The sequence below is a fragment of the Amblyomma mixtum genome, chromosome 9 (genome assembly GCF_055824585.1).
Source record: "Amblyomma mixtum isolate Tamu chromosome 9, ASM5582458v1, whole genome shotgun sequence".
Lineage (NCBI taxonomy): Eukaryota > Metazoa > Arthropoda > Arachnida > Ixodida > Ixodidae > Amblyomma > Amblyomma mixtum.
The window spans coordinates 108,621,621-108,647,131 of NC_143020.1; the positions used below are offsets into that span (position 1 = coordinate 108,621,621).

Genomic DNA, 25,511 nt, shown 5'->3' on the forward strand with positions numbered 1-25,511 from the left:
TTTGCCGACAACTATTGCGGGAAAAATAGGAAAATATCTGCTCGATAAAAAAAATGTGTACTGTATACGGGCCTCCGAGTTGGTTCGGTATGCCTTCAGTTTTGTTCCCACAACTCGAGTTATAATATAACACGAAATGGACCAAATTCTAATTTTTGCTAATTAGCGACATACCGGTTTCTCAAATTTTCAGGTCGATTCTTTTTCTTTCCATGGAAAGGGGGAGCCGGGCAAAAGGCTGCCTTGCCTGAAGAAGGCCTCACCCATGTACGGTTTGCAAGAGAGTGGAAAAAACAACATTAAAACACCTTAACAAGCAAAATTTTGAGAATGTCATTTGAATTCGAGTACTTGAGCAATCAGAATGCGGAGATAATGATCCCTTTTTTTGATTCCTTCATTATTTGGGCATCAAAGGGTTAAAAATACCTAATCTTGGAAGAGCGCTAATAACGAAAGAGATAGAAATAGAACAGAAATGGAAGGAATGGTTCTTTTTTGATGGCTAATCACGCAATAATTTCCTAAAGTACGGTCACACCCTGATAGCTAGTCAAAAGACGGTCTGTTCTTCCATCCACTGCTATCGAAGCCCGCCTTGCCTGCAAACTCCATTCTACACGTACTTCGACCAAATGTTTAGTCAAGCTAGATTCAGGCAAACATTCATGCTCGAGGTGTTACCTCAAGTTGCAAGGTACGAAAACGGAAGCATACAGACAGTTGGTCTCCGCGTTCCAAGAATGCAAGTTCAGCTGTCCAGAAGCTACTTGTACCCCCGGCGATATATATTCAGGGGGTATCACCAAAGAGTTTCTGAAATTTTTAAAAACAGGCTTTCTGAGTTAGAAGGGCGCTTTTTCCGGCATAGCATTGTCAGAGCTGTAGTACATCACAATACGCCTAAGACGCGATAAGTAATTTAGCGGGCTGGTTAGCTAATACAGAATAGTTAACTTTCTTAACTATTACCGTAAGGCTCCTTAATTATTGAGAGGCGTGTAGCTCAACTAAAGTAATGTCCATATCAGTTTTTAGAATTTCGAAAATCTGGATACCCTCGGTGCTATGGCCCAAGAAATTTTGGCTATTTCGACGAGTTACGTCCACTGGAGAGGTTTCTTTGCCTGCAAGCTTCTCGAAAGCGCGTGTATTTTGGCGCGATGCAGCCAGAATTGGTTGGGCCACAGCGCCGAAGGCAACCGCGTTTTCGGAATTCTAAAAACTGTTATAGATATTACTTACGGTGGACTGCACGACTCTCAATAATTAAAGAGCCTAACAGTAATAGTTAAAATTTTAATTATTCAATATTAGCTAAGCAGCCTGCTAGTTAGCCCGTATTCGTCGTATTCTGATGTACTACCCCGCTGGCGACGCTATGCCGAAAAAAGCGCTGTTCTAACTCGAAAAGCCTATCTTTAAAAATTGCAGAAAGTATTAGGGGAAACACCCTGTATATGAAGTTCAGCAAAAAAAAAGGCACCTGCAAACGCTCGCACTTATCTGTCTTTATTTTAGGATCGTTCGTACAACCTCTACAACAGACGGCGGGGACATTGGACAGATTTTTCACGTCGCAGCCTGGTATGACGTACGTGATCGCACTGCGCTAACACGGGCGAATCACTGCAACGGCAGAAAGACGGGAATAAAAAAGAAACAAGAAATGAGGACAGCGAAAGATTTTTCGAACCGACGAGACCACTTGTGAAAGCGAAACTGTTGTGCAGGTTGTTTCAGAGGGTTCTCTACAAACTAATTACAAAGTAATAATGAGAAAATTCAATTAAAACGGTAGGTAATCAGCTAACTGCCGGCAAAGATGCTTGAATAAGATATTCACCTGGCTAGATAACCCAACTTCAAAAGAGGTGCTTTGTAACTACTGTCATATAATTTATCGAAAGATTGAATAGGATAGTATTCTATAACTCAACTTCAAACGCGGTGCTTTGTAGCTGTTATCATAAAATTTCTCGAAAATATTTAATAGGATAGTATACTTTCTCAATACTTCACAGACGGTGGCTGGAGTGTTAAGTGAGGGGGAATACATAAAATGTAGAAAATAAAAGCAATTTTGAAATTTTGTAGAATACTTGAAAGCGCAAATGGAATAAAAAACGCACACACACAATGGAACAGAAAAGCATCCGGTATAATGAGCTTTCAAACAAAAAAAAAATGAAGGTGGTAAGCATTCTAAAACAATACGTGTTTTATTTCAGCCGGTTCTTACAGTGTTAACGAACCCGACAATCGTTTTTTTTTTCCCTAACTGTGGTCGGCGACTTTTCACTTTGAACAAAAGACAGCTACGCATATTGGTTAATGGTTTACGCACACACAACATGATAAACCTTGCAAATTTCATTAAAAAAAAGGATCAACGGGTGAACATATGTTCCAGAAGTGTGACGGTAGAGCTATAATTGCTTTGCTTCGAACTCCTAATTATGCAGCAACATCGCACATATGTTGTGGAAGTCGCTACGACATCTGTGTGGATGAAATACCTGTCTGACACCAAATTCGTAGCATTAGGGCACTTATGATCTTGTGTGAACGATTTGACTTTTTTTTTTGCATAGAAGTAAAGAATAAAAGTAACTTTTAGTCGTTACAACAGCAGAAAGAACCGACCTTAAATGCCGCATAAACACTAAAAGCGCACGACTTTTTTTCTATCAGTGACAGTCCAGTTAAGATAAGCAAATTCTTGCGTTACTGTTAACGCCCGCTTATCATGGATTACATTCATAATTATTTTCTTTTCAGTTATTTTGACTACACATTGGAACAACTCTTGCAGTACGTATGGGGCTTCAGTAAAATGTAGGTTGCGAAATAGGCTTAGCTTAGTCGCATTTGTGTAATGCTGTTTATAAAGTACGTGTCCACAATCAAATTTAATTACCCGTCGCGGTGCTCAGTGGTTATGGCGCTCGGCTGCTGACCCGAAAGACGCGGGTTCGATCCCGGCACGCGGTAGTCAATTTCGATATAGGCGAAATTCTAGACGCCCGTGTACTGTGCGATGTCTGTGCACGTTAAAGAACCCCAGGTGGTCGAAATTATCCGGAGCCCTCCACTACGGCATCCCTCATAGCCTGAGTCGCTTTGGGACGTTAAACCCCCATAAACCCCAATCAAATTTAATTACGTTGTCGTTGATGAGCATGGATCACGAATGCGAGTTAGTACCTTCTCAAAAGCCTCCCAGATCTCCGAAAAAGACTCAGAAATATGCCACAGTATGTATAAGTAACAATCAAGTAAGCCACGCCCCTTTTCTGAGGCTGTAATTTTAGTGGACAGACTCCAGCTATACTCGCGAAAATACGGTAGTTCGCGGCTGGCACGCGCAGATGGCGCGCCCGGGGAAGCAACCGGGAAACACCTCTCCTATTCCCCTCACCCCGCAGCCGTATATATTGTTCAAGGTCATATCTCCGCAGCTACGGTACAACGAAGTTCGCTATAAGCCACCGGACGACACCGCCCCCTTCCGATGTCATTCTCTCCAGCGGACACCCCACATTCCTCGATAACAGCACCGCCAAGTTCCTTCACCGTTGCCCTCCATAGTAGAGACTGACGGCTTTATCTCTAAAGCAAACAATTTGATTAAGATAGCTCATAAAAGGGGACACAATTTGTGAAAACAAAGGTAAGTGATCGCGCGAAGAATCAAGTTCTCACAGAAAAAAAAAAAAAAAGAAATCGCGTTGTTTACAAGCAGCGGAAACGTTTCGAGGTAATTGTGCAAGACCGGTCACAGCGGCAGAGAAGTAAAAATACAGCTCGATTTGAGAAGTAAACGCATGACGTTAATTCCCAAGAACAGCTAAGGATGCCAAGTCGGTCACAAGTGTTAAGTTCTCGGTGGAAACACGATTTTCTCAGGAAGAGCTGTAGTTCGAAGAAACATTTTATTTTAAGCTTTCACCAGCCCGTAATACAACGTAGCAGCTCGCTTTCTGATATGAAGATAAATTGTTATGCAGGCATTTATTACGTTTCGGGCACGGAAAACTGGCATGACTGCCAACTTTCAGCTGTTTAGACACGAAGTCTGATAAACTGAGTGCGATCAGCGCAATTTTCAAGCAACGAAAGAGTCAAGATTAGGCTAAACGAAGAGAATAACACATTCAGTGAGGAAACGTGAGCAACGGAATAAACAACAACGAACATGACACGAGCAAAACCAAATTCACCACGTCGGCTAGGGCGCAGTCAGCTGACGTATGGCGTCCGATCACGAGCAGACGACTCCGCTGCGCACCGGCCAAATCCACAGGTCGAACCCAGGAACGATCCAGAGTGAATAACCAAAGAAAAAGAGGCGTAATCTCCGGCTGAGCGCATCCACCCTTGCGGAGTGATCCAGCCGAGGGTTATCGGCGCAGCATTGAGCCCAAATCGCACATTTTTCGCATCCAAATCAGCCGGAGACGGTCTTGATTTCGTCGGCGGCTGGGAGCAGACGAACACTCCTGCAGCTCGCGGCGACGCATTGCAGGTGAACGCTGACCAATCAACGCGCACAGCAGCAGCCTCTAGTGAGCGCTGTCAACCGGATTGGCCGCAGCACCGTATTCGTCCCCTCCGAGAATTAGTGCGCCCGAACGAGTTATAAATAACGCTTGGAAGCATAGTTTCACGTCGTTCAAGCCAGGCCGAATAATTATATTACTCAGTAAGCGTGTGTTTGTGCACTATTTCAAGTTGAACTGCAGTGATCAGAAAAGTGACATTGCAGGGAGGTGTGTTAGCGCGGAGGGACACGTTGGAAACGAGAGCCGCGTGTGGCCGATAGGTTTTCGCTTTAGTGTCCGCCGTTTGTCGAACCGAGTGTGCACAGGCCGGATACCCGTTTGCGAGCTAGTCTCCAAATCCATATTCATCCGCAATGGTAAGTCCATTTCTGATCTCTAACGAAGCTTTTATCCACTCCTGGATGCATTGGTAGTGTCGATGCAGCCGTATTTCTCGTCTACGGGTCCGTGCGGGGATCTGCGACTTTGCTCTTTCCCCCCCCCACCCCCCGCTTCGAATACGCCACTACGGTGCCGCAGACCCCAATGATGACAGCATCGGCGTTCGCTGGGATACAGCAACGTCGCTTCGCGCGACCACTCGCCGCCGGTCGCAATGCTCGCGGGCGCTGCGGAGGAAGTTTCATTCGCTCGCGAAGCGCGTGTGCAGCTCCGAAAAAAGATTGCCGATGCGCTGGCTTTTCTTTTTTCTTGCGGTAATTTCCGGGGAGGGCTTGCAAGAGGGGTGTGGAAGGAAGGAGGACGTGCGGCAGTCAGTGACACCGTTGGCTGCCAGCCTTGCTGCCGTCGCGGCCAGCCGCAGAGATCAGCGACGATTCTGTTATGCGCTTGTTTGTTTTGCCGGGCCCGGCGGGTGTCTTGGATGTTATTGCTGTGCTATGCGTCGGAGACCGCAGTGCGCCGTCCCATTAGGCTTACTCGAATGCCGGGTCGCTCCCGGGGTGCGAAAACAAATCGTTAAGCCGCAGACACGCAAAATTACAAAAGGCGCAGTTGCAGATTTCCCGCGGTTTCGCATCGACTACTCGACACCGACGAGTCCGGCACCCTGCGCGCTGCGGTGGCGAGCCTTTGCGTGACCGTAGCTGGCCGTGCGAGGAGGGCGATCGCGTTGCTCACCGTCGTCTCGGTGCGGCCGAAAATGCCGACCGGCGACTTGCGGCGCGTTGCGCAAATGCAGGGACTGGCCGGTTAAACCGATTAGGCCGTGTACCGTTTCCCCCGCCGCAGAAAGGTCGCTTCTCCGGCGCGCTCTTGGCCACTTGCGTCGTGTATTCATGAATGAAATTACCGCGACGCGCTGCGATCGGCTCTCCGCAGCAGGATGGCGCTTCTTTTTGCGCTACCCTTGGGCCCCCCTCCGGCGACGACCGTATTTCTACGCCTTCCGCATCTTGCTGTAGTTCGTCCGCGCGGAAGGATACGAGGGAAACGCACGGACAGCGGTAGGCTCTACACGAGCAGACGACGCGCCGACCTTTCGAACAGTAGTACTTGTTGCATGTTTTGGGTGGTGACGTCCGTTCGTACAGTATGCGGAGTGCGCTAGGCGTTGCCGCTTACCAGCAGCCGGCGTATTGCAACTGCTAGGGGACATTCGTGTCTGAACCGCGCTGCCTATGGAATCACACGTTGGAATGCGCCAACGCCCACTCAATACTTTTATCGCGGCAGTGTAGCATTTAAGCCCATATCGGTTTGGCTGTCGTCGTTGCTAGCAAGGCGCCTTATTCTTTATCAATGTTGCGTGCGTAGAGGGAAGTAGACACCGTTATCGTCTTAAGGGTAGGTGTTAGTGGGCGTGCCGCGGTGATTCAAACCTTCCATGGGGCGGCATGCAGGTGGGCGTAGTTTCGGATAGAGATTAGTGTGCAGTGTTGAATGCATCTGTCATAAGCAGCAGTGCCGGCATTTGGTGGCTGACTACAGAACCGCGAAAGCCCGCTTTTGGCTTGCAAGAAATTGCCGTCATGCTGTGTATAAGCTCTTAGATATAATTGCATGGAGAGGTTAATGCACCGCCAGTGCATCCTGACAGTTGCGCTCTTCGGATCGGAGCCGCGCAGGCGCACCCGCCCCCCTCCCGTCCCACCTGTGAACTCGTTTAACGTCTTTCCTCCTCAACCGCCGGCCCTCTTGACGTCATATTCAAGCTGTCGTCTGCTGCAGCTGTCCGGGTGGCGCGGCTCGAGCGTGTCGCTTTTCAAGCCGTATGCCATTTATTTTTGTTCGGGCATTTTTCCTATGTACTGAGCGACGGAGACATAACGCCTCTGCTCTTTTCGACTGCGGTGGTAAAGTGGCCACCCTAGTGGTGCCCTACTGGCAGACACCCGCGTTACTGCCCAAATGGTCCGCCAGGCGTCGCTAGCAATGATCCGCGCGCGAGATGTTGACCCCTCGCTCCGCGTGCCAGGGAAGCCGCGTCGCGGTCTTTTGTCGCGATTGTTCTCGCCGCAGGCACGCCGATGTTGGCCGCCTTTCTCGAAATAAAGCGGCCGGGAAGCAGAAGTGCGCGGCACCTTACTCGAGGGGCGCCGGTTGAAAGACTGCTGCGGCTTGAGAGGGGGCGGGAGCCGGCTTTGCGAACAAAGAAAAGTAAGAAGTGGGTGGGGGCACTATTTCGCCTCGCGCCGTCTGCGCGCGCCGGTCGGACTGCGCGCGCATCCCCCCCTCCCTCCTCAATGTTCTCGCAAGTAGTGTGTTCGTGCGCGAAGTTCTCTAAGCTGGCGAGCACCGCGGGATTTTCTAATTATAACCATTGTTCGTTCGCGGCGGACGCCGGCCCGCCTTAGCGCACGCTAACCGGCCCGACCCCCGCCTTCGCTTCTTTCTCGGCGGTCTCGGTTCGTCTGCTGCGACTGTGGCGGCGGCGGCGTTTTCTTTTTCGTCGTTTAGCTGCTGCCGGGCGGCATTTCTAGATCCCGCCGTCGTCTGTGTGTGTGTGTGTGTGCTTCTTTTCCGTCTGCCACACTTGAGGCCGTTAGATGCTGCCCCCGGACGGATGGGTGGAATGGCCGGGAAAGGGTTGAATGCCGACGAGGCGAAGGCAGATTTTTTTTCCCCCCCGCAGACTTCACACTGAAGAAAACCGGTCCAAGGCGCCGAAAAACTAAATAAAAACGTACCGCCGGACATTTTCCCCCCTCCTGATTCTCTCAATTTGAACCGTCCAACAGTACCTTCTCCGAGAGGCTGACTGTTTTGCTTGTTTGCTTTGAATGCATTCCTGATTGGCCTCCGAGATTCACAGTATTATAATGTATCGAAGGGTAAAGCAAATCTGTGTGGGACATTGGTAGCAGCTGCTGAAATAGGTATGTAGTTGTGCTCTGCTGCAAGGAGTCATCATCAGCCTCACTGTGTCCACTGTAGGACAAAGACCTCTCCCACATTCCTCCAGTTAATTGTCCTGTGCCAGCTGCAGCCACATTACTGTCCGAACTTCATATATCTCATCTGCCGTCCAACTCGCTGCCTCCCCCTGCTGCTCGCCTTCTCTTTGAATCCAGTGTCACCGTGAAGACTTGTTGTATATCTTTCCTTTGCATTGCATAACCTGCTCATTTCCTCATGATATCAACTTGTGTATATTAATTCGCATTTGTTCCCTAGCCCCGAACTGCTTTGTCTCTTATCGTTACCCCTAGCATTTTCCTTTCCATAGTAAGGCTAATGTGGTAACTACAGTATGTTACATTTCTCCAGCCTGTGTTTCAGTGACATTCCAGAATTTATGTCGACGTGCTGCATTTTATAGGGCCACAACCTTTGTTCCACTCCTGACTCCACCCCTTGGTGCTATGCCAATATTGTGGCGAATTATTACTGGAGTCTCAGATAAACTGAAACAGGTTGTTTGCGTTCTGCGCACATCTTCTTTTTGTGTGGCTGGGCTAGACCTTTGGCACAACCTAAATTGCTTCATTGGAACAAGGTTTAGTTGGCGCATCGACAGCGGCAGTTAATGACGCAATACGCATCCCATTATCATTGTCATTCCTTGCAAGCACGTGGACCATGATGGACGGTTGTTCTAAGTTGCGTTACTGTGCTGAGATGAGACAGTTCAGGTGGCTACAGCCAGCGGGCATTCTCTAATGTGCCGTAATGCCATCAGCTGCTTGCCCTAGGCCTGTGTGCTCACGTGTGCTGTGCTGGACAGCTGGATGAGTCTCGCCGTCTGCTTGGCCTTGACGAGACGGCGGCCTTTTGTTTTTGAAGGCAGCTAGTACACCTGCACGCAAATCTTGAATTTTGTTCCATTCGTCTCTGCCGAGCCCGTTTTTGTTCTGGGAAACCCCTTTTCATTGGGTCATGACGCGAAGCTTGCTTTCAACATGTCAACATGGTGCGTCTCTTTAATTGTGTGTGGCGCTTGAAAAGTACGACTGCATCCACTTCGAGTTATGTGAGAGTCCCTTTTGGATGTCGGTTTCCTGTCTGCTCTCAGGGTCATTAGTGCAATCTTTACCAGCAGTCGCTTTTCATGTGTGATATGTGACCTTGTGCTGAAGCAGCAGTTCGTAAGTCTGTTATTGCAGTTTCCTGTGACAATCGTATAACTGTCCTTAGTAGCCACATGGGTGCGCTTGATTGGGTGCTAATAAGCAGTTACTCCCCTATCACCTCTGATGTCTTCAAAACATCTCGTTTGCTCTGGGCTTCCTATCGTCCTCACTCGCATGCTTTCTGGGCTGTTAACTATTCATTTTGAGGGCATGCGCCGATTTTACAGGTATAGTTGAAATTGAGTTCTTTGCAAGTCTCTGTGGAGTGTCATTTGAACTGCATGCCTTGAGGCATCTGCCTTGGCAAAGTTTCATGCCCCTTTTGTGCTTTTTACTCTGAGGTTCTCCTAACCGTTTGTCGCTTCTCTCTTTGTCTTTTAGGCTGACCAGCTTACAGAGGAACAGATTGCAGGTAAGTACAGACTGGCCGTTTCGTTGTGCATAGTCGCGTCAAGTTATGATTAAAGCAAGAAAGTCATTGTGCTACTCTTTAACTCATCGTGCAACGATGAAGTAGCACTATATGGAAAGTCAGCTTCACCATGTCAGAGTAGCCACGGAACTTGTAAATAATAGGTTTCTGTGGCAGTCCCGGGGTGCTGTTCTTGGGATAGACAAGACCGTCTAGAAGCTGGGGGTCATCATCATCATAAAAACTTTATTTTAAGCAGAGGAGTTTGGGGCTCGCAGACCCCTGGGCCCCCGCACGGCCCCACTGCACTCAAACGTTCATGTTCCTGCGGACCATGACGTCGGCAGCCCGGCTGGTTGCGATGGCTTGCTTGGCCGGGTCCTCGGAGCGCAGTAGGGTCTCCCATGCCTCCCAAGTGGTGAGGTGATCCAGGCCCCGCGGGGGAGGATCCGCCGGGCAGAGGAAAAGGATGTGGGTGGGGTCTTGTGTAGCGCAACCTCCTTCTGTGCGGATTGGGTGTACTGCGTATTGTGGAGGGGTGGGAAGGTGGGAGAAATGATTGGGATGTCGTCCAGCATGATGAGGAGCAGTCATGGCCTCCAAAGCATGGCACTAGCATATGGTATGACAGGCAATGCGCTCAACAGGTTAGGCTTTGAGTGAGCGTTGCTTTTAGCTGTTAATGGCTTTTCTCTAGCCTTTTGAGGATAGTGTAGCCTTCAGAGTGTGTTGTTCTGCTGGCTTCGGTGTTCAGTCGTTCTCGGTGGCTGCCTGCATTCCTGTGTTCCCCTTTGCGTGCAGAATTCAAAGAGGCATTCTCGCTGTTTGACAAGGATGGGGACGGCACGATCACAACCAAGGAGCTTGGCACCGTCATGAGGTCACTGGGCCAGAACCCCACAGAAGCAGAACTGCAGGATATGATCAACGAAGTCGACGCTGACGGTGAGAATTTCATCCGGGAGCCCGGGCTAAGCATACAGTTGTGAAGCCGTGGGAAGTGGTCTGGAGAGTCGCTTTTTGGGGAAGGCCAAGCGTTTTTGTTTCACCGAGATGTCGCAAGGTTGACCCAGAGAACCAAACGACACAATATTTCTGTGCGAGCAATTGCTGTCATAAATTTTAAGAACTAGGAAAACTAAATGTCGTCTAGGTAAAATTTGAAGAGCCTATTGGCATAGATGGCACTACGACACTGTTTTCATTCATAAATTTCTCCTGCAAGTCTAGAATGCCATTGCAGCTGTAATTTAGTTGACATGCCCATACACTCATTTCCCGAGCTGAAAATCTTAGTTGTCATGTGGACTTCGGCGTTCTGGATGTTAGATCTGATGAAATGCGCTGTTAGGGGATGGCCCTTGTTAAGGGTTGGACATTGAAAGTGGAACCATCGATGAAGAGTTCCGCAGGCCAGTATGGGTGATGCACTCAGCACGGTAAGAAGAAAGTGGAGAAGTGACAAAATTGCAGAGCTGCAATCAAACCCCACCGCAACAAAATTCACAGCAGGACCCGCGACACATTTCGCTGAATCCGAAACTGCGTTGTCATGGAATCGTTCCAGAACATCGACAGATTGGACTGGATAGTTCATGAACGGCGTTTGTTTTCCGGAAACTGGCAGCTTTGGTCTTTCGCCCTTTTGAATTCTGCACCATGATGCGATTTTGGATGGACGTTTTCATGTTATAAACTCTCGGGCTGTAAGGTTTCCTTGGAAGTGATGGCGTATAAATAAAGTTAACACACAGATTGACAGTGGTTAAAAAATTCACAGTGCAGAGGGGAGGAAAGAAGCCAATTGCCAACAAAACGTCTCAAGAGATCTTTTTTTACGTGGACGAGACAGTTTAAAAGGAAAGATTGATAGCAGCTTTCCCCTATTCTTGACAGGTAGTTCTTTCGGGTTTTGTTGTTAAGTTTGTGCTATAAAATTGCAAGATGTTCTTAAGCATCCGCATAAAGCCGCTGACATGTTGATAAATTTGAAGGTAGCGTCACTGTGGTAGTTCTGTAGTAGTATTCAAGCAGCTGCTTGTGTACTAATTGGCTTGGTTTTGGTTTGGTTTTGTGGGGTTTAACGTCCCAAAGCGACTAAGGCTATGAGAGACTAATTGGCTTATTCTACACTGACCGACACTAGCGCTCAGTACCCTGTACATTCACACTGCACACTGATATGTCTTGCGGTAACACGGAAATCTGGGCTAGTTGGTTCATGTTCAAAACTTTTACTAGCGCTGCATAAAGGGACAGGGAACAACAAGAGATGGAAGGACAAGCGCTATTAACTAAAAGTTTATTGAAACATACATGGGTAATATACTCTTATGCTTGACTCGATTCCCTAGTCAATTTATCTTGATGCCTGAACATAATCATAGCCTTATTAAGAAGTGGATTGCATGCTTTTTTTATCAGACACTTTCGACACACTGGGATCGTTAAAATTAGTCTGTAATATAGGGCCAAATTGGATGATAGACAAAATGAGGAAATGCATAAACGTGCGCTTGCGCTAACATAAAACGTCTTTGAAAGGAGCTCTGTCATCCAGTTTGCCCTACATTACAGACACTGTAATCTTAATGAACCCAGTGTGTCGAAAGTGTTGGATAAAAAAAGCATGCAATCTGCTTCTTAGTGAGGCTGAGATGATGTTCAGGCATTAAGATAAATTGACTAGGGAATTAAGTGAAGCATATTGTATTCATAAAGATTAGTCTCTGTAATGTAGGGCCAAATTGGATGACGGAGCACCTTTCAAAGACGTTTTATGCTGGCGCAAGCGCGTGTTTATGCATTTCCCCGTTTGGCCTATCATCCAATTTGGCCCTATATTACAGAGACTCTAATCTTAACGATCCCAGTGTGTTGAAAGTGTCTGATAAAAAAAAGCATGCAATGTGCTTCCTGATAAGGCTATGGTTATGTTCAGGCATTAAGATAAATTGACTAGGGAATTGAGTGAAGCATATTGCATTAAAAAAAAACAGCAACACGTGCATAAGCACAGTCAGTAATCATCCATGGTTGTGAAATGTCATATTTGGATTCATAGCTGTATCTTTTTTTTTTTTTTTTTGCGGGAAGGGTGGCGGCACATGCGCTTCTGGTTGTCATGAGATGGCATATTACCCATGTATGTGTCAATAAACTTTCAGTTGTTAGTAGCGCTTGTCCTTCCGTCTCTTCTTGTTGCCTGTCCCCCGTTGTAGCGCTGTTGAGTTTCGAACAGTCTTGCGGATGGAAAAGATTTCACAGAATTAAAACTATACGCTCTCCGTGGATGACACTGTTCTCAGACATTTGTCGATAGCTTATAAAGTGCATACAAAGCAATCGTTTGCCCCCCCCACTGCACGTTGAATAGGAGTCTTGTGCATCTTGAATCGATCCTTTAGACGACATGCCAGGAATGTGGTTGCTCAGATTCTTCGAAGACGGTTTGCTGCACGCGGTACCAACGTACCGTCCCTCTGCCACTCATGCAGGGGTGCCTTTAGGTCAGTGCCTGAATTCACGAGCAGGACAAAATAAATAAAACGTTATCGCAATGCTTGATTGCAGTGCTAAAGCGAGACCAGCACATTGGGTGATAGCGGATCATTGCACACCGCTGGCTGTGTCTCTAGGCCTAACTTGTTCCGCAATAAAGCCTCAGAAAAAGCGCTTCGGAACCGGCCACCACTTGTCATAAAAGTATTAAATGTTTTCTCTGGTTTCTATCAACAGAATAGCTTCACACTGAAATGAATGCAAAACTCATTTCCATTATGCTTTCGTCAGCGAAGCAAGTGAAAAAAAACGAAAGCTGCCTCGCAGCAATGGCCGCAGCTTGTAGTCGCAGAGTCCTAACTGTCAGCAAAACCGTCGCAGGCAGTTGTGCGCCGCATAGCATCTTTACGCGCATGGCTGCGCTTTAATGTGATTCTGCAGGGAACGTCAGCAGCGCTATTGAAAGTGCTGTCTTTGTTAGCAGATTTTGGCGAAGCCTAATGAGGTACGAGCATACATATGTGGATGTGCAAAAAAAAAGTCAAGCTCTTACTCGGAAAATTTTCGTTGGAAGTGGAACCTCGTTCCGAAAATTGTTCATTGTTGGGGAAATAATTGACGTGGAACCTGATATATTTCGTTGTAGCGGGCTTTGACTGTGCAGTGTGGTTACCCTTGCACAGAGCCATTTCATCAATATTAACCGTAGTGACTTTTACACCATCAGAGGTGGGCACTGGGCTAGAAGCCTGTGGATGCGAATCCATGCTTGCCATCATTGGCATCACGGGCAGGAAGGCTGGTAGCACTTGTTAAGGTTTCCTGGTCTCATGTGGTGTTTTCAGACTGCAGTGGTGTGCAAAGTTCCATTGAGGATGACAGCAGGCGTTAAGATTCTTACATTGGTGAGCAGTCACAAGTGCACACGATAAAGGTGTACGCTAAGATCTATCCCTTTGTACCATCGTACTATGATGGCAGCTTATCAAGGCCACCCAGCTTGGTTTGCCAGCATATTTGAGTGGAAAATTAAATGATGCAGCGATGTCAAGGCGTGGTGTGGAGCTGGTGTTCTATTGGCGGCCCACGCATCTTGTCAGGTTGGGTGTAAACACAGGTCCTAATCATTGCTCTCAAATTCTGAATGTACTGCCATTGTAAAGGAAGTTTTGTCACTGAAATAACCCTAGTTTGGTGTTCGTGCCACCCGTTCTGTATTTGTGGCTAAAGTTATTCCGGAGCCCTCCAGTACAGCCTCTTTCTCGCTTTTTTTTTCACTCCCTCCATCATCCCTTCGCAGCATGGTTGCGGGTGTCCGAGTGGTGGTTACTGTCTCTCTTTTCTTCGGAATGAATTCGCAGCTTATTTGCTCAAGCCAGGCACCTGTTGAAAAACCCATTTCATGACAGCATCGTTTGTTCAGAACTGCTTGCCTTCTTGATGACCTTTTTGAGTTGAAACGGGATAAACTGCAGTCTTCGTGTTATTGATAGTGCAGGTCACGACCGGCTTTATTACTCGCGACCTGCTCACTACGGCGGCGCGTGTCCGTGTAAATATCACGTGACTCTTCAGTAGGGATGGCGCGCCGCGACAGGTGGCGCCGCAAGTTACCCTCATTTCGGCAGCGCACGCCGCATGCTTCTGCTAGCTTCAGTACACTTGCGCTGGCGTGGTGCTGGTAGGCAGAGTTAAACCGCATCGTTTTTTAAGCACTCACCGCAAAGACGTGTTAATGTTCATCAGATGCAATAATCGCGGACAGCTTTCGCGAGCTGTCAGCTAACACGCCCGAGTCCTTCGCTCATGAGCGCGCGAGAACAGCGCAGAAGCAGGCGTCTCGCGCTCGTAGCAATTCCCCTGTATAGCCACAAAAAGCTGTGCCCGACTAAAGGCTGATAGCGGTAATATTTCTCTTTCTCAGAGCAGCAGTTTTGCAGCTAAAACAAGCTCAGAGCGGTTGTACTGGTGGGCGCGGCTCTGGTGCTACTGGAGTGGCATTGTTTTTTGTTGGTTTTTTTTTTGCACGCACACGGTTGTTTCTGCTCTGTACTTAGCAGCATCCCAGGGCAAAGCCGCGCTACTTTCCGCCAATCTACAATAAAAAGCGCGCTATGCACACTTCTTACTTCTTTTCAGGAGCGTTCACCCGATTGTTAATCATTTCAAGATGCACTCAGCATGAAAAATGAGATACCCTTCGCTGTGTGCCCGCTCGATTTGCAGAGCGGAACGCAGCAATACACCATCGCGGGCGATGATTTTTACGGCCTACGAAATGTAAAGGCTCTCAGCAGTAATTGCGTTCTTGGCACGTATGCGGGCAGCAAGCAGAACAGCCGGCAACACGGAGTTCAGACGCGCACAAAAACACAATGAAGCCGCCACTGCTACCGCTAAGCCAGCCCGCACTCAGCGTGGGGGTAAGTTGTGGCGCCACGGAGAGCAGCGGCCGGCGAGCGAACTAAGAATGAACTAACCAAGCAGTAAAAAATCGGGGGCGGCGCCGGTGAACAGGTCGCGAAGTAATAAAGCCGGTCGTGGTGCGGGTACTATAAGTATCGTTTTTGCTACTAGTTAACTAAATGTGGCTTCTTTATGGGAACTGTTGCAACCAGGATGCCATGCAAAGGAGAATTTTTGTCCATCCGCCATGATGCAGTTGTCTTGATTGGAGCAGTTTTTTAACAAAGGGCTGATCGTTATAGCGGTGTACAATTGCTTTTTTTTTTTCCCCTTCAGGGTTTGGCTGTGTTGTATCTCCGCTGTCATCTTGTTAAATCAATCTTGTGCAGTTCGTCAAAAAATAGACTGGCATTTCCACTTCTGCTCTATTCCTGTGGCCTTGCCATGTGTTCTGCCTGTCCACCTACAGTAAATTATTCATTCGCAAAGAAAATTCATCTGAAAACTTTCCTATCCACTAGATTCAAATCGAGCAACACAGTCCGGTTTATATCCTCCATTGTTTCTAACAGGATGTCCTAAATGTTCAGGTTTTCCTCTTCAAAAAATTGAGATAGTAGTTGTAAAAGCTCCATTTCTGACACAGGCGACTAGCGACTTGCATGGTAGATTTATTCTTTACAGTGGTTTTTTTTTAAGTTTTTTCTAGAATGTGCAGCATTTCTTAAAAATCCGTCCAGTTTCAGCTAATCTGTAAATAGCAATGCGATTTAAATGAGCAATCATTTTGGCACTGTGTCGCCTAAGTCGCCCCACCGTCAAAATATTGGAAGGTGATCAATGGACCTATCAGACAGGAATCCATGAGCATGACAGGATTGCATGACTCCCGTTGCAGTTTCTCGGATTCAACATTGGCATGATCGGTTTTCCGGTCTGGGTCCTCGCTACTCTCCACTGCCGTTAGTGTTCTGCTCGCCGAGCACGATGAAGGTCCGCCACACTTCCCACTGCACATGTTGAAGGAACTGCTTCCATCACATCAAAAAAGCACTGGAACACGCCGTTAAAGCACACGGTACAAGGTTCAGTGAATGCGGAGGACCGTGAGACATGGTCATTTTATGCGTACACGCACTGCGTTCCCCCTCTTTCTTACCCAGCACTTTTCACTCTCCGTATTCCTTTTCCTTCTCAGCGGCCTCAGTCGGCAGTTTTTCCCGACATGACCCCTCTGATGCTCTCACCTTAATAAACCCCCAAATAACCGACCAAGACAGTGGCTACTCATGCAAGGAAGATCAGTTTTTTCGTACTTTATCATTGCTTCGAGATGCAAAGGCCGAAACAAATGCAAGGCTACCATATGTGATATACATGCAAGTGCAGCTGTGCGCTTTGCAGCTAGCTTTCCTTTCTACAGTCCTTGTACTCATGCCAGCAGCATTGCAGTGCCCCTTTTCCTTTTTCATTCATTTTGTGTGCTGCCTTCTGGAGATTTGGAGCAGGGACGTGCGCAGAGCAGCCGTGTGAAAAGGGTGGATTAACTGTATATGAGGTTCTCACCTGTTCATGGCTTCACAAGCTTGTATGTGGCTTTTTCGTGCAGTTTTAAAAGAAATCTGGAGGTTGGGACAGTTTTGTTTTCACGATTGCAAAAATTGTGCGCTGTAGTTCAAAATATATGTGGGCTTGTAGTTCTGGGAGGTACTTGGCAGCTACAAGTATCTTATTGTACACTGTACAGTGAGGCTGGAATGAAACTCGAACAGAGCATGTCAAGAAGACAAAATATTTTACCAGCCTACTTTCAGCTGAAGTGTACAACTAGCCTGATTCATGTGTCTGGGTAAAGGGCCTACTGGAATGCATAATCGGAAATAGGTTGTAAAGGAATATCTCGCTGCAAAGCAGAAATGTATGACATATGCACGTTCGCGTTTCATTCCGCCCTGACTGTACATATGATAGTAGTGCAGCCATACCGTTATAGCTCGCGGCCAGTGATAAATCAATGGATTCAGGTCTCGCCCAATGGTCAACGCTGACCAGATTTTCTTTGCCAGATTAAGATATAAATTCCTACCGAAACCGAGAGTTCTGCCCTCTTTTCTTATCACGGAAAGGTGTACAAGAGTATGTCAATGTGTTTCCTTTCTGAAAGTGAGCTTCCCCTTTAAAATGCTTCACTGCCGTCAGAGTATCTGAGAGTATCGTTAGTTTGGGGGTTTGTTTGTAGGGTTCTTCCCAGAAGGGTTTCTTCAGCACGCACAAGGCCATAGAGTTTTATGTCTTTCCGACCATTTAATCCCTATGGATGCTGGGCAGTGGCAATAAAAAGTAAGGTTTCTTGAAAGCAGTCTCAAGCTTGCCATACATGGAGTGAAAAAGAAACTATGGGTAGAAAAATTTCTCAAAACATTTCAATTGAACTTCTGCTCATTTGCTTTTGTTTTTCTTCTAAGCTTCCAGTAAGGGCATATTCGAGATGTTCACAATGTGAACCTTTGATTTTTTTTTTTTTCGTTCTTATTCACTGTTATGTTTCGTCCAGTTTGCTTCCACTCAAAATCCAAAATGCTTCACGAGCTTTTGAGGTACTAGCAGCCTCGTAAGCTAAAGTAAAGCCTCTTGGAGGATAGCACACGATTTACTAACTTCGGCTACAAACTGTGACGGTAGAGGCCTCTCACTCTTCTTCTTGGCTCATCCGAAGCATCCTTTTTGAATGTCTTGCCGCATTTGTTGTACTTGTTGCAGTCCGGAGCATTGCGGGCACTCGTCTAATTGGTGTCCATTGAAATACTGCCCGATAGCAGCATTTTTTGGGGGGGGGCCTTTGGACGTGTAGTAGCCATTGACCTGTCTTCAGAGCTTCATGCAGTTACCTTGATGGAGAGCTGGCACTGCAATTGTTTGTCCACAACTAGAATGCTGGAATGTGCAAATTTCATATTTGGCTTGGTTTGCGTTTGGAATAGAAGTGTACTGTCTTGAAACAACTTACACTCAGTTTATATATAGCAGTCAATGCTGCCAAAGCTAGCATGCCTGTCCACGCCCAAAAAGTAGCTTGCGGTAGAACTAAAGTGAACACGGGCATATTTCGTTGCGACAAACCTTAAAGGGACACTGAGGAGAAATTGAAGTTGACTTGCATCGACAGAATACCAGCTCCTGATTACAAAAACGCCATTCATACTGACAACAAAGCTCTTGTAACGTAGAAAAGAGCAAGAACCAAAATACAGGTATCGCCGCCACAGGCCAAACTCGCAAGTACAAGCTTCATGACATCATAGGACAAAAGTGTTGCTTGAACCAATAGTTCTAGCAACACTAGGACACGAGAAGTCACGAATCACTGAGGCGCACCAAATGCATGCGCAAATCTCCTTGACGTCGCCAGATGGCGCCACGTACCTGACAGCTACGCGCGCTCCTGCAGTGCCGGGACCAATCAGCGCCTGCTCACGTATGGGGGCTCCCGGTATTCCGCTAACGGTAACAAGGTACACGGTATGCTAAAGGTGTCTATTTGCGAGAATTTCGTTGACTACTTCGAGAACGGGATCCATTGTAACGCTGCCAAAACGCCGGTGCAAACGTAAACGAAGCGACGGCCGCAATAGCCGATAGATGCCTTCAACGTGCGGCCGGCGGTAGCTTTCTTTTCGGCTGCTGCTGGGCCGCACCGCATGGCCGCCACAAATCACGGAGTCTGCGTTACGTCATGTTTCACGTCACTTAGTCCTGTGTCGTCATAGGAGAATCCCAAGTTTGAATCAGAGTGGCGGGAAAAACTTTTTCAACTTCGAATCCAAATTTCTTACAAATAAATGCATCTTTCGCTGCCGGCCAAGTGGCAACAAAGCCATGACATGCCGAACTATCGGATTTTGCTATAAAAAAAATATTAATAGTGCTCTCCTCAGTGTCCCTTTAAGTGCCGTGACTGGTACCCCCTGGACTTCGTTTTACCTCTTATCACATGTTCGTCCTGCGTATCATGGAGACTTCAAGAAGTAAGACGCATGTGCCGGTATGATACGCAGCTGGTAGGGCAAGTCACTGTTACTCAATCTGCGCTTAAAAAGTAGTTCACACTCATAAAGTTTTATTTAAAGGGTCCAAACACTGAGTGCTTCACAGCATCGACTGTGAGTTTCAATGCTACCTTTTCGTTTTATACTGCTCTTTGTTTACATCAGAATGCTCCGAGAGGTTTCCAGACGAATGAATGATATGTGGCAGAGTAATGTGCATTTGCAGATGCACTATTTCTTGCCTGCCATATACGAACACAGCTTGAAATTCTTGTGTAAAATTTGGAAACCTGTGTGAGTATATAACAGGCTTTTGGGATGCCGGAATGCCACTGTTTGCCTGTATAAGAGAGCGATATATAAGCAATATAAAAGATATGTAACCTACATTGTAGCACAGCTGTATCTTTGAAGCCAATTTCTCGGCCAAACATTGGCAAAGATGAATACAAAGTTGGAGCGTCCTGTCACTCCTGCTGTGGATAAAGTGCCATGTTTCTTTCCTCTCTGTGGCCTTTGGATGGGGTGAACAACATTGCTCGTGTGTGGGCATTTGAGCCGGGTGCCGGATGTGAATGCGGTGTGCCCTTGTGGTGGACTGCAGGTAACGGGACGATTGACTTTCCCGAGTTCCTGACGATGATGGCGCGCAAGATGAAGGACACGGACAGCGAGGAGGAGATCCGCGAGGCATTCCGGGTCTTCGACAAGGACGGCAACGGCTTCATCTCGGCCGCCGAGCTGCGCCACGTCATGACCAACCTGGGCGAGAAGCTCACCGACGAGGAGGTCGACGAGATGATCCGTGAAGCCGACATTGACGGCGATGGCCAAGTCAACTATGAAGGTGGGTGGCGACCCTTGGTCCTCTACTCCCTCAGCCTCTACACAGTGTTGTGAAGCTGACCATTGCTATAGGGCGGCAGTTTCATTCTCTTTGGTGCAATAGCTTAGGCTGTACACTCGTTGAGGCTGGGTTTCAGGAGGTGTGAAATGCCAGTGCCCGTATGTACTGCGATGTTTTTGCATATTGAAAAAGAAGAGAGGCCTCAGGTGTTTGAACTTCACTGTAAAGGCTGAGCACAAGATATACAGTGGTCCCAAAGAAGTTGAGATTTCAGATTTCAAAGTGTAGTAGTATGGACAGTACAATGCTCAATCGCTTTTTGTGAATGATTTCACACATACACGTAACAGTGTAGATCAGTCATGGTTCTGTCATGAGGTGTGGGATGGTGACACAAGTGCTTCAAAGATAGTCATTGTGCTTTCAGTAGGATACTGACAGATTGGTGCAGTCTGTATTTTCAGACAACCACTAACCTGGTTAATAAAGAGTGCTGTGAAGCAGATTAGATTTTTGTCAAGGTCCTAGGTTTGCCACCCTTATTACAGCTGGCCATATATTGTTAGGGCAGAAGTTAACGTTCGGGGTGGTCCACTCTTTGGGGTGAACACGCGAGTGTGTGGTTGCTCTCTTCGAAGGAAAGCGGGGTAGATGCATAAGGACCTGGATGTGGTGCTTCACGCTGTCTGCAATTTTGCTTTGATGCGCAACTGGGACGGACCCATTGGCATTCCAAACAGTGCGGCCACACACTCGCGTGTTCACCTTAACAATGGATCGCCGTGTACATAGCTGCCACGTTGCTCTGCTTGAGTAAGGCTTCCATTAGCAAAGAGGGTCATCTAGTTTCTGAAATCCAGTTTGGGTCACCAATGCGACATGTTTGTTACTTGATGCGAGTGTTTAGTTGGGAAACAGTTGTTGCTGACACATTGTTTTCTTTCTTCTCTTTTCAGAGTTTGTAACGATGATGACTTCGAAGTGAAGAGGCTTTCTTGGGGGGTAACGTTGAGGGGGAAAAGAGCTACGGAGGTCCTGTTGTAACGCGAGGCTGACGAGGAAAAAAAAAAAGCAGACGTGTGGAGGCTTTTCCCCTCGCGGAAGTCTCGCACCCCCACTTGTAATTAATACCGACGACAAGAGGAACAGAAAAAAAAAGTATATATAAATTTTGTCGCCCTTTTTTACCCGGTTTATTTTTCTTTTTTTCTTGCGTTCACTCTTTTCGACCCCCCCCCCCTCTCCCCTCACCTTTCTTTTTCTCCAGCTCCTACATCCCTTTTGAGTCTCCTTCTCGCGGAACGACCTTTTGGAGTGGAAAATGCCACATAGCTGCGACCTACTGATCATCGACCCCTGCCTCTTCCCCTATCGTAGGCCTGCCTTACTTCAATTGCGCGTTTTCAACGAGCGTTGCGCCGCGACTGCTGTGGGAAAGGTGTTGTTCGAGGGTGTCAGCTTTCCACCAAAACAATGGCCAGTTTTGCCGCCTGGTAAAAAAAAGAGGGGAGGGGCTCCGCTGGCTGGCCGCTCTTCCTCTGATCTTCTCTCCCCCTCTTTCCCTCTCCCACGCTGCCGATGCCAGCGCCACTGGCGAGTTGTACATCTATGGCTAAAGAGAAGTATGTACTATAGAGCGTGTGCATGTTGTGGTGAGGTGGTGAAGTCGAGATTCCTCTCTCCTCCCCTCTCTTCGGTTGTGGCATGCCCTCCTCCCCTTCAGGCCTTTTGTCCTGTGCGCTTTTTGAGCCCTGCACCAGTGGTGTGGGTCGACGGCACTGCACGGGGGAAGGCTTGAATCGGATCGAGGCTCTGCTTCTGACCTCCAGGACACCAGTCTCCAGGGCCTTTTCCTCTGTTTCCATTGAGCGGGCAGGTTTACTGCTGAGTCCTGTGCTTGTATAGCGGCCTTCCTAGTTTTTTCGCAAAGCTGCTTTCGGAGCCCGACGATGAGAATTGCGTCCCTCTATAACTCTCTCTCCACATACGCGACACTATTTGATGAAAGGATAAGAATGTCTTGTCTTGTGGTATGCGTAGGCACACGGTCCTTTCTTTCGAGCACCCTTTCAGTCTCGCTGAGTTGTTCGCTTTCCACATTAGCTGTGCCAAGAGCGATGGTTTGCGCGGCTTGAGGGATGTAGGTCAGAGGGTAAACATGGCCTGTAGTTGGAGTGAGCTGAGACGATCAGTTTATGACGCTACATTGAATCCAATTCAATCACTGAACCGTTGCCACGTGGTTATGCTCTTCGTTGGGCTTGTTTGATTCTCATTTTGCACGCTTTTAGCATGGGTGGCTCCATCCTGGGTCTTACTCTCGACCTCTTTGATAGCTGTTTTATTTTAGGTAATTTCGTTGATTTTTGTGGTGATTGTCACATAGGTCTTTTTATCAGCCGTGCATAGCAAAGCTAAGCGAGACACCCTGCTGTTAACATTGTGTGAGGAAGTGTGTAGGATTTCATTTCCTCACTGGGTCTGCACTGGTAAAGTGTTCCCAAGCATGCATTTTTGTGCTTGTGTTGCTTCTTCCACATACGTGTTCAGACGTGTTTAATTTATTGTTTCAAATTCACCCCAGCTTTTGCGCGCCCTACCTCTCCCCCCTCCCCTTCCGTCATCTCCAACTTTGACTTGCCTTCAATTTTTGTCTCCATTTCATGCCACGACTACAATTTTTGCAGGTAGCTGTCAAATGGAAGTTTTACGTGGTGATTTTCTCTTTTGTCGGTGTTTTTTTGCAAGCCTCCCCCTCCCCTTTTTGCTTTTTTTTTTGTTTCCAACTTTGGGATAATAGGTGAGAGGTCTTGAATGAAAAAAAAAAAACATTCCATGATTTCAGAGGTTGTTGGAGGGGGGGGAGGGGGGGACACCACTGTTCCCTGGGTGTGTTTGGTCGTGATCACTGTTTCTGATTAGAATTTTAGTCTTATCCCCGGTACAGTTGATGCCATTATTACGTAGAGGTGGAGTTAATCTCGTTTTCCTTTGTCTCGCCGATCAGCTCATGCTTGCCGGCCGCGTATGCACGCATGACGCTGGCTGCTTTGCCATTGGACTCCCATATCCACTAGCACTTGCCGCATGACAGGCGACTGTTGATTGTGGCGTCCTCCGACGCCACCCAAATTTTCTTCTCGCGATGGAAGTAAACCGTGATGCATGCCTCGAGCCATATCGTTGCCAGATGCATGCTTCGCTTCGACTAGGTTTATTCACCCTGTCTGTGCATCGTCCACATGTGGGGAAGGCGAGATCTTTATTCTGGGCATCTTCGGAGGCTTTGTGCAGATGCTTCCATCTTAGACGTAGACACGAGGACTTCGCTGATTTCTCAGACGCTTTCAGGGCCTTTCTCTTGATCGATTCCCGAGACCCGTTTTTGAGAATTTTTCACCCGACACACAGGTACACTTTCTTCCCCCTTCCCTGGTTACGCCTTTTGTGCCCAGGTCCTCTGGCAAAACAAGTCTTCGAAGATCTCCTCTCATATCCAGTTGCCTTGGTTAGTTTGTGTGCTTGGTGCTCCGATAACACACACTACCCTGTCCCCTCCCCAAATGAAGTATACATCGCGCACTTGGACAGATACGTTAAACAAATGCGGACACCCAAAGGATATACGATGCATTGTAACTTTGAGCGATGGTTGCTAAACGTGAGGTTATAAAAAGGGGAATGATCTTTAAAAAAAAAAAGGCTTGGCAAAGTGCGGTGTACTCTGAGAGCGGAAGAGTTTTTCAATAAACAATGCTTCACCTTTTTCGGGTGGTTTGGATCGATGTTGAGGGTAGTGGAAGCCGAATGAAATGGCAGCTGGTCGCCATTACGTGAACATTGCGCGTGCTTCTCCGTAGTGCCACCTAACGGCCAGGCAAAGGCATGACAAGCTGGCAAGTTTTATAGTTTTATCACCTTTTGCTTTTGGATAATCTTGCTGGCACTTTTTGGTTTGTGGTGTCAATCTGGAAGTGTAAGGAATAGTACTTACTGCAAGCGTACCATACCTACAAGATTGAGGGTACAGTTCTATGCTTCGTTGGGGAGGTGTTTGCGTCATCACTTGGCTTCCACGTTGCGGTGCAAACATCCCAGTGAGAACTTCGTCAGCGAAGAAATGTTTTCAGGTATGCATCGCTAATGCTTGGAAGAAACGGTGCAGCATGCTATTGTGCGTTCTGTCTATTCCACCTTACCCAACACCGCAAGGGGCGCTCACTGCTTCGTTCAGAATTTTACATGTACTGCGATACACAACAAAAGCCGAGCACTTTGCCAAGGGTGCATTACAGGCATGGCAGCATTTTTATAGAACTGCTGAATGAGCATTTGCAGGGGCTTTATTCTGTACGTGTATAGACACTGTAAGGCAGAGTCAGTCGGTAGTGTGCTCGGCTGCTGACCCGAAAGACGCGGGTTCGATTCCGGCCGCGGCGGTTGAATTTCTTTGCAGGAGAAATTCTAGAGGCCCGTGTACTGTGAGATGTCAGTGCACGTTAAAGAACCCCAGGTGGTCGAAATTTCCGGAGCCCTTCACTAAGGCGTCCCTCGTAGCCTGAGTCGCTTTGGGACGTTAAACCCCATAAACCAAACCAACCTCTTGACTGTAGCAACCTGTCAGTGTGTTGGCAAATAAGTGTTACTAGTCTGCAATCATTGCAGCGATTATGTATTGCAGTGTTAACATTACTGCTGTAGCCTGACAGTCAGTCTTCCAACCTGAAATGTAACAAACGGGAAAAGGCTTTGCAGTAAGCCTGTATGCCATTGGAGGGCAGGAGAGGATACAGTGCTTGAAAAGAAATTCTTCCATAGTGAACACTGCATCAGTACCTGTGCTTTGCTCGGCGCCTTTCACAATCGTCCATTATTCCTCGGCACATACTGAGGCAGTTTGACTATCAAACTTCCATTGGCTCAGTCGGTGCAATGGGCGAGGCATACAGGACAAGGTTCTGCACTCAAGTAGTGGAAGTGGCATTGCACACGAGTACGGCTTTGAACAACATTGATTGCAAAGCACGGTGTCGGAGGTGAATTAAATGCACGAAGCATTGTACAAACTAAATTGAAGTGATGGAGCGGCGACTGGTTACTGATGCCGCTGTCTGATTACAAGAACAACAAAGCTAAATGACTGCACCAGAGAGCATTCTCTTGTTCTGTCAACGTTGCTGCATGGAGGCACCGGTAATTTGGTCGTTGGTCAAATATGGGTTG

General features: G+C 47.5%; 1 protein-coding gene across 1 annotated transcript; it reads left to right on the forward strand.

Annotated features, from left to right (window-relative positions):
* The first annotated feature begins 4,776 nt into the window (after positions 1 to 4,776).
* Positions 4,777 to 24,054, forward strand: LOC149330645 (calmodulin). Its single transcript, XM_089561275.1, has 5 exons — positions 4,777 to 4,921; positions 9,458 to 9,488; positions 10,290 to 10,433; positions 20,046 to 20,288; positions 21,245 to 24,054. Exons 1-5 carry the CDS (start codon positions 4,919 to 4,921, stop codon positions 21,271 to 21,273), a joined length of 450 nt encoding a protein of 149 aa, XP_089417401.1. The 5' UTR covers positions 4,777 to 4,918; the 3' UTR covers positions 21,274 to 24,054.
* Positions 24,055 to 25,511: the final 1,457 nt, after the last annotated feature.

What these genes read in the sequence shown, in the direction of transcription:
- LOC149330645 (XM_089561275.1), top strand. An exon ending in CAACGAAGTCGACGCTGACG is followed by an intron (nt 10,434 to 20,045) that starts GTGAGAATTTCA and finishes GGTGGACTGCAG; the next exon opens with GTAACGGGACGATTGACTTT. An exon ending in TGGCCAAGTCAACTATGAAG is followed by an intron (nt 20,289 to 21,244) that starts GTGGGTGGCGAC and finishes TTCTCTTTTCAG; the next exon opens with AGTTTGTAACGATGATGACT.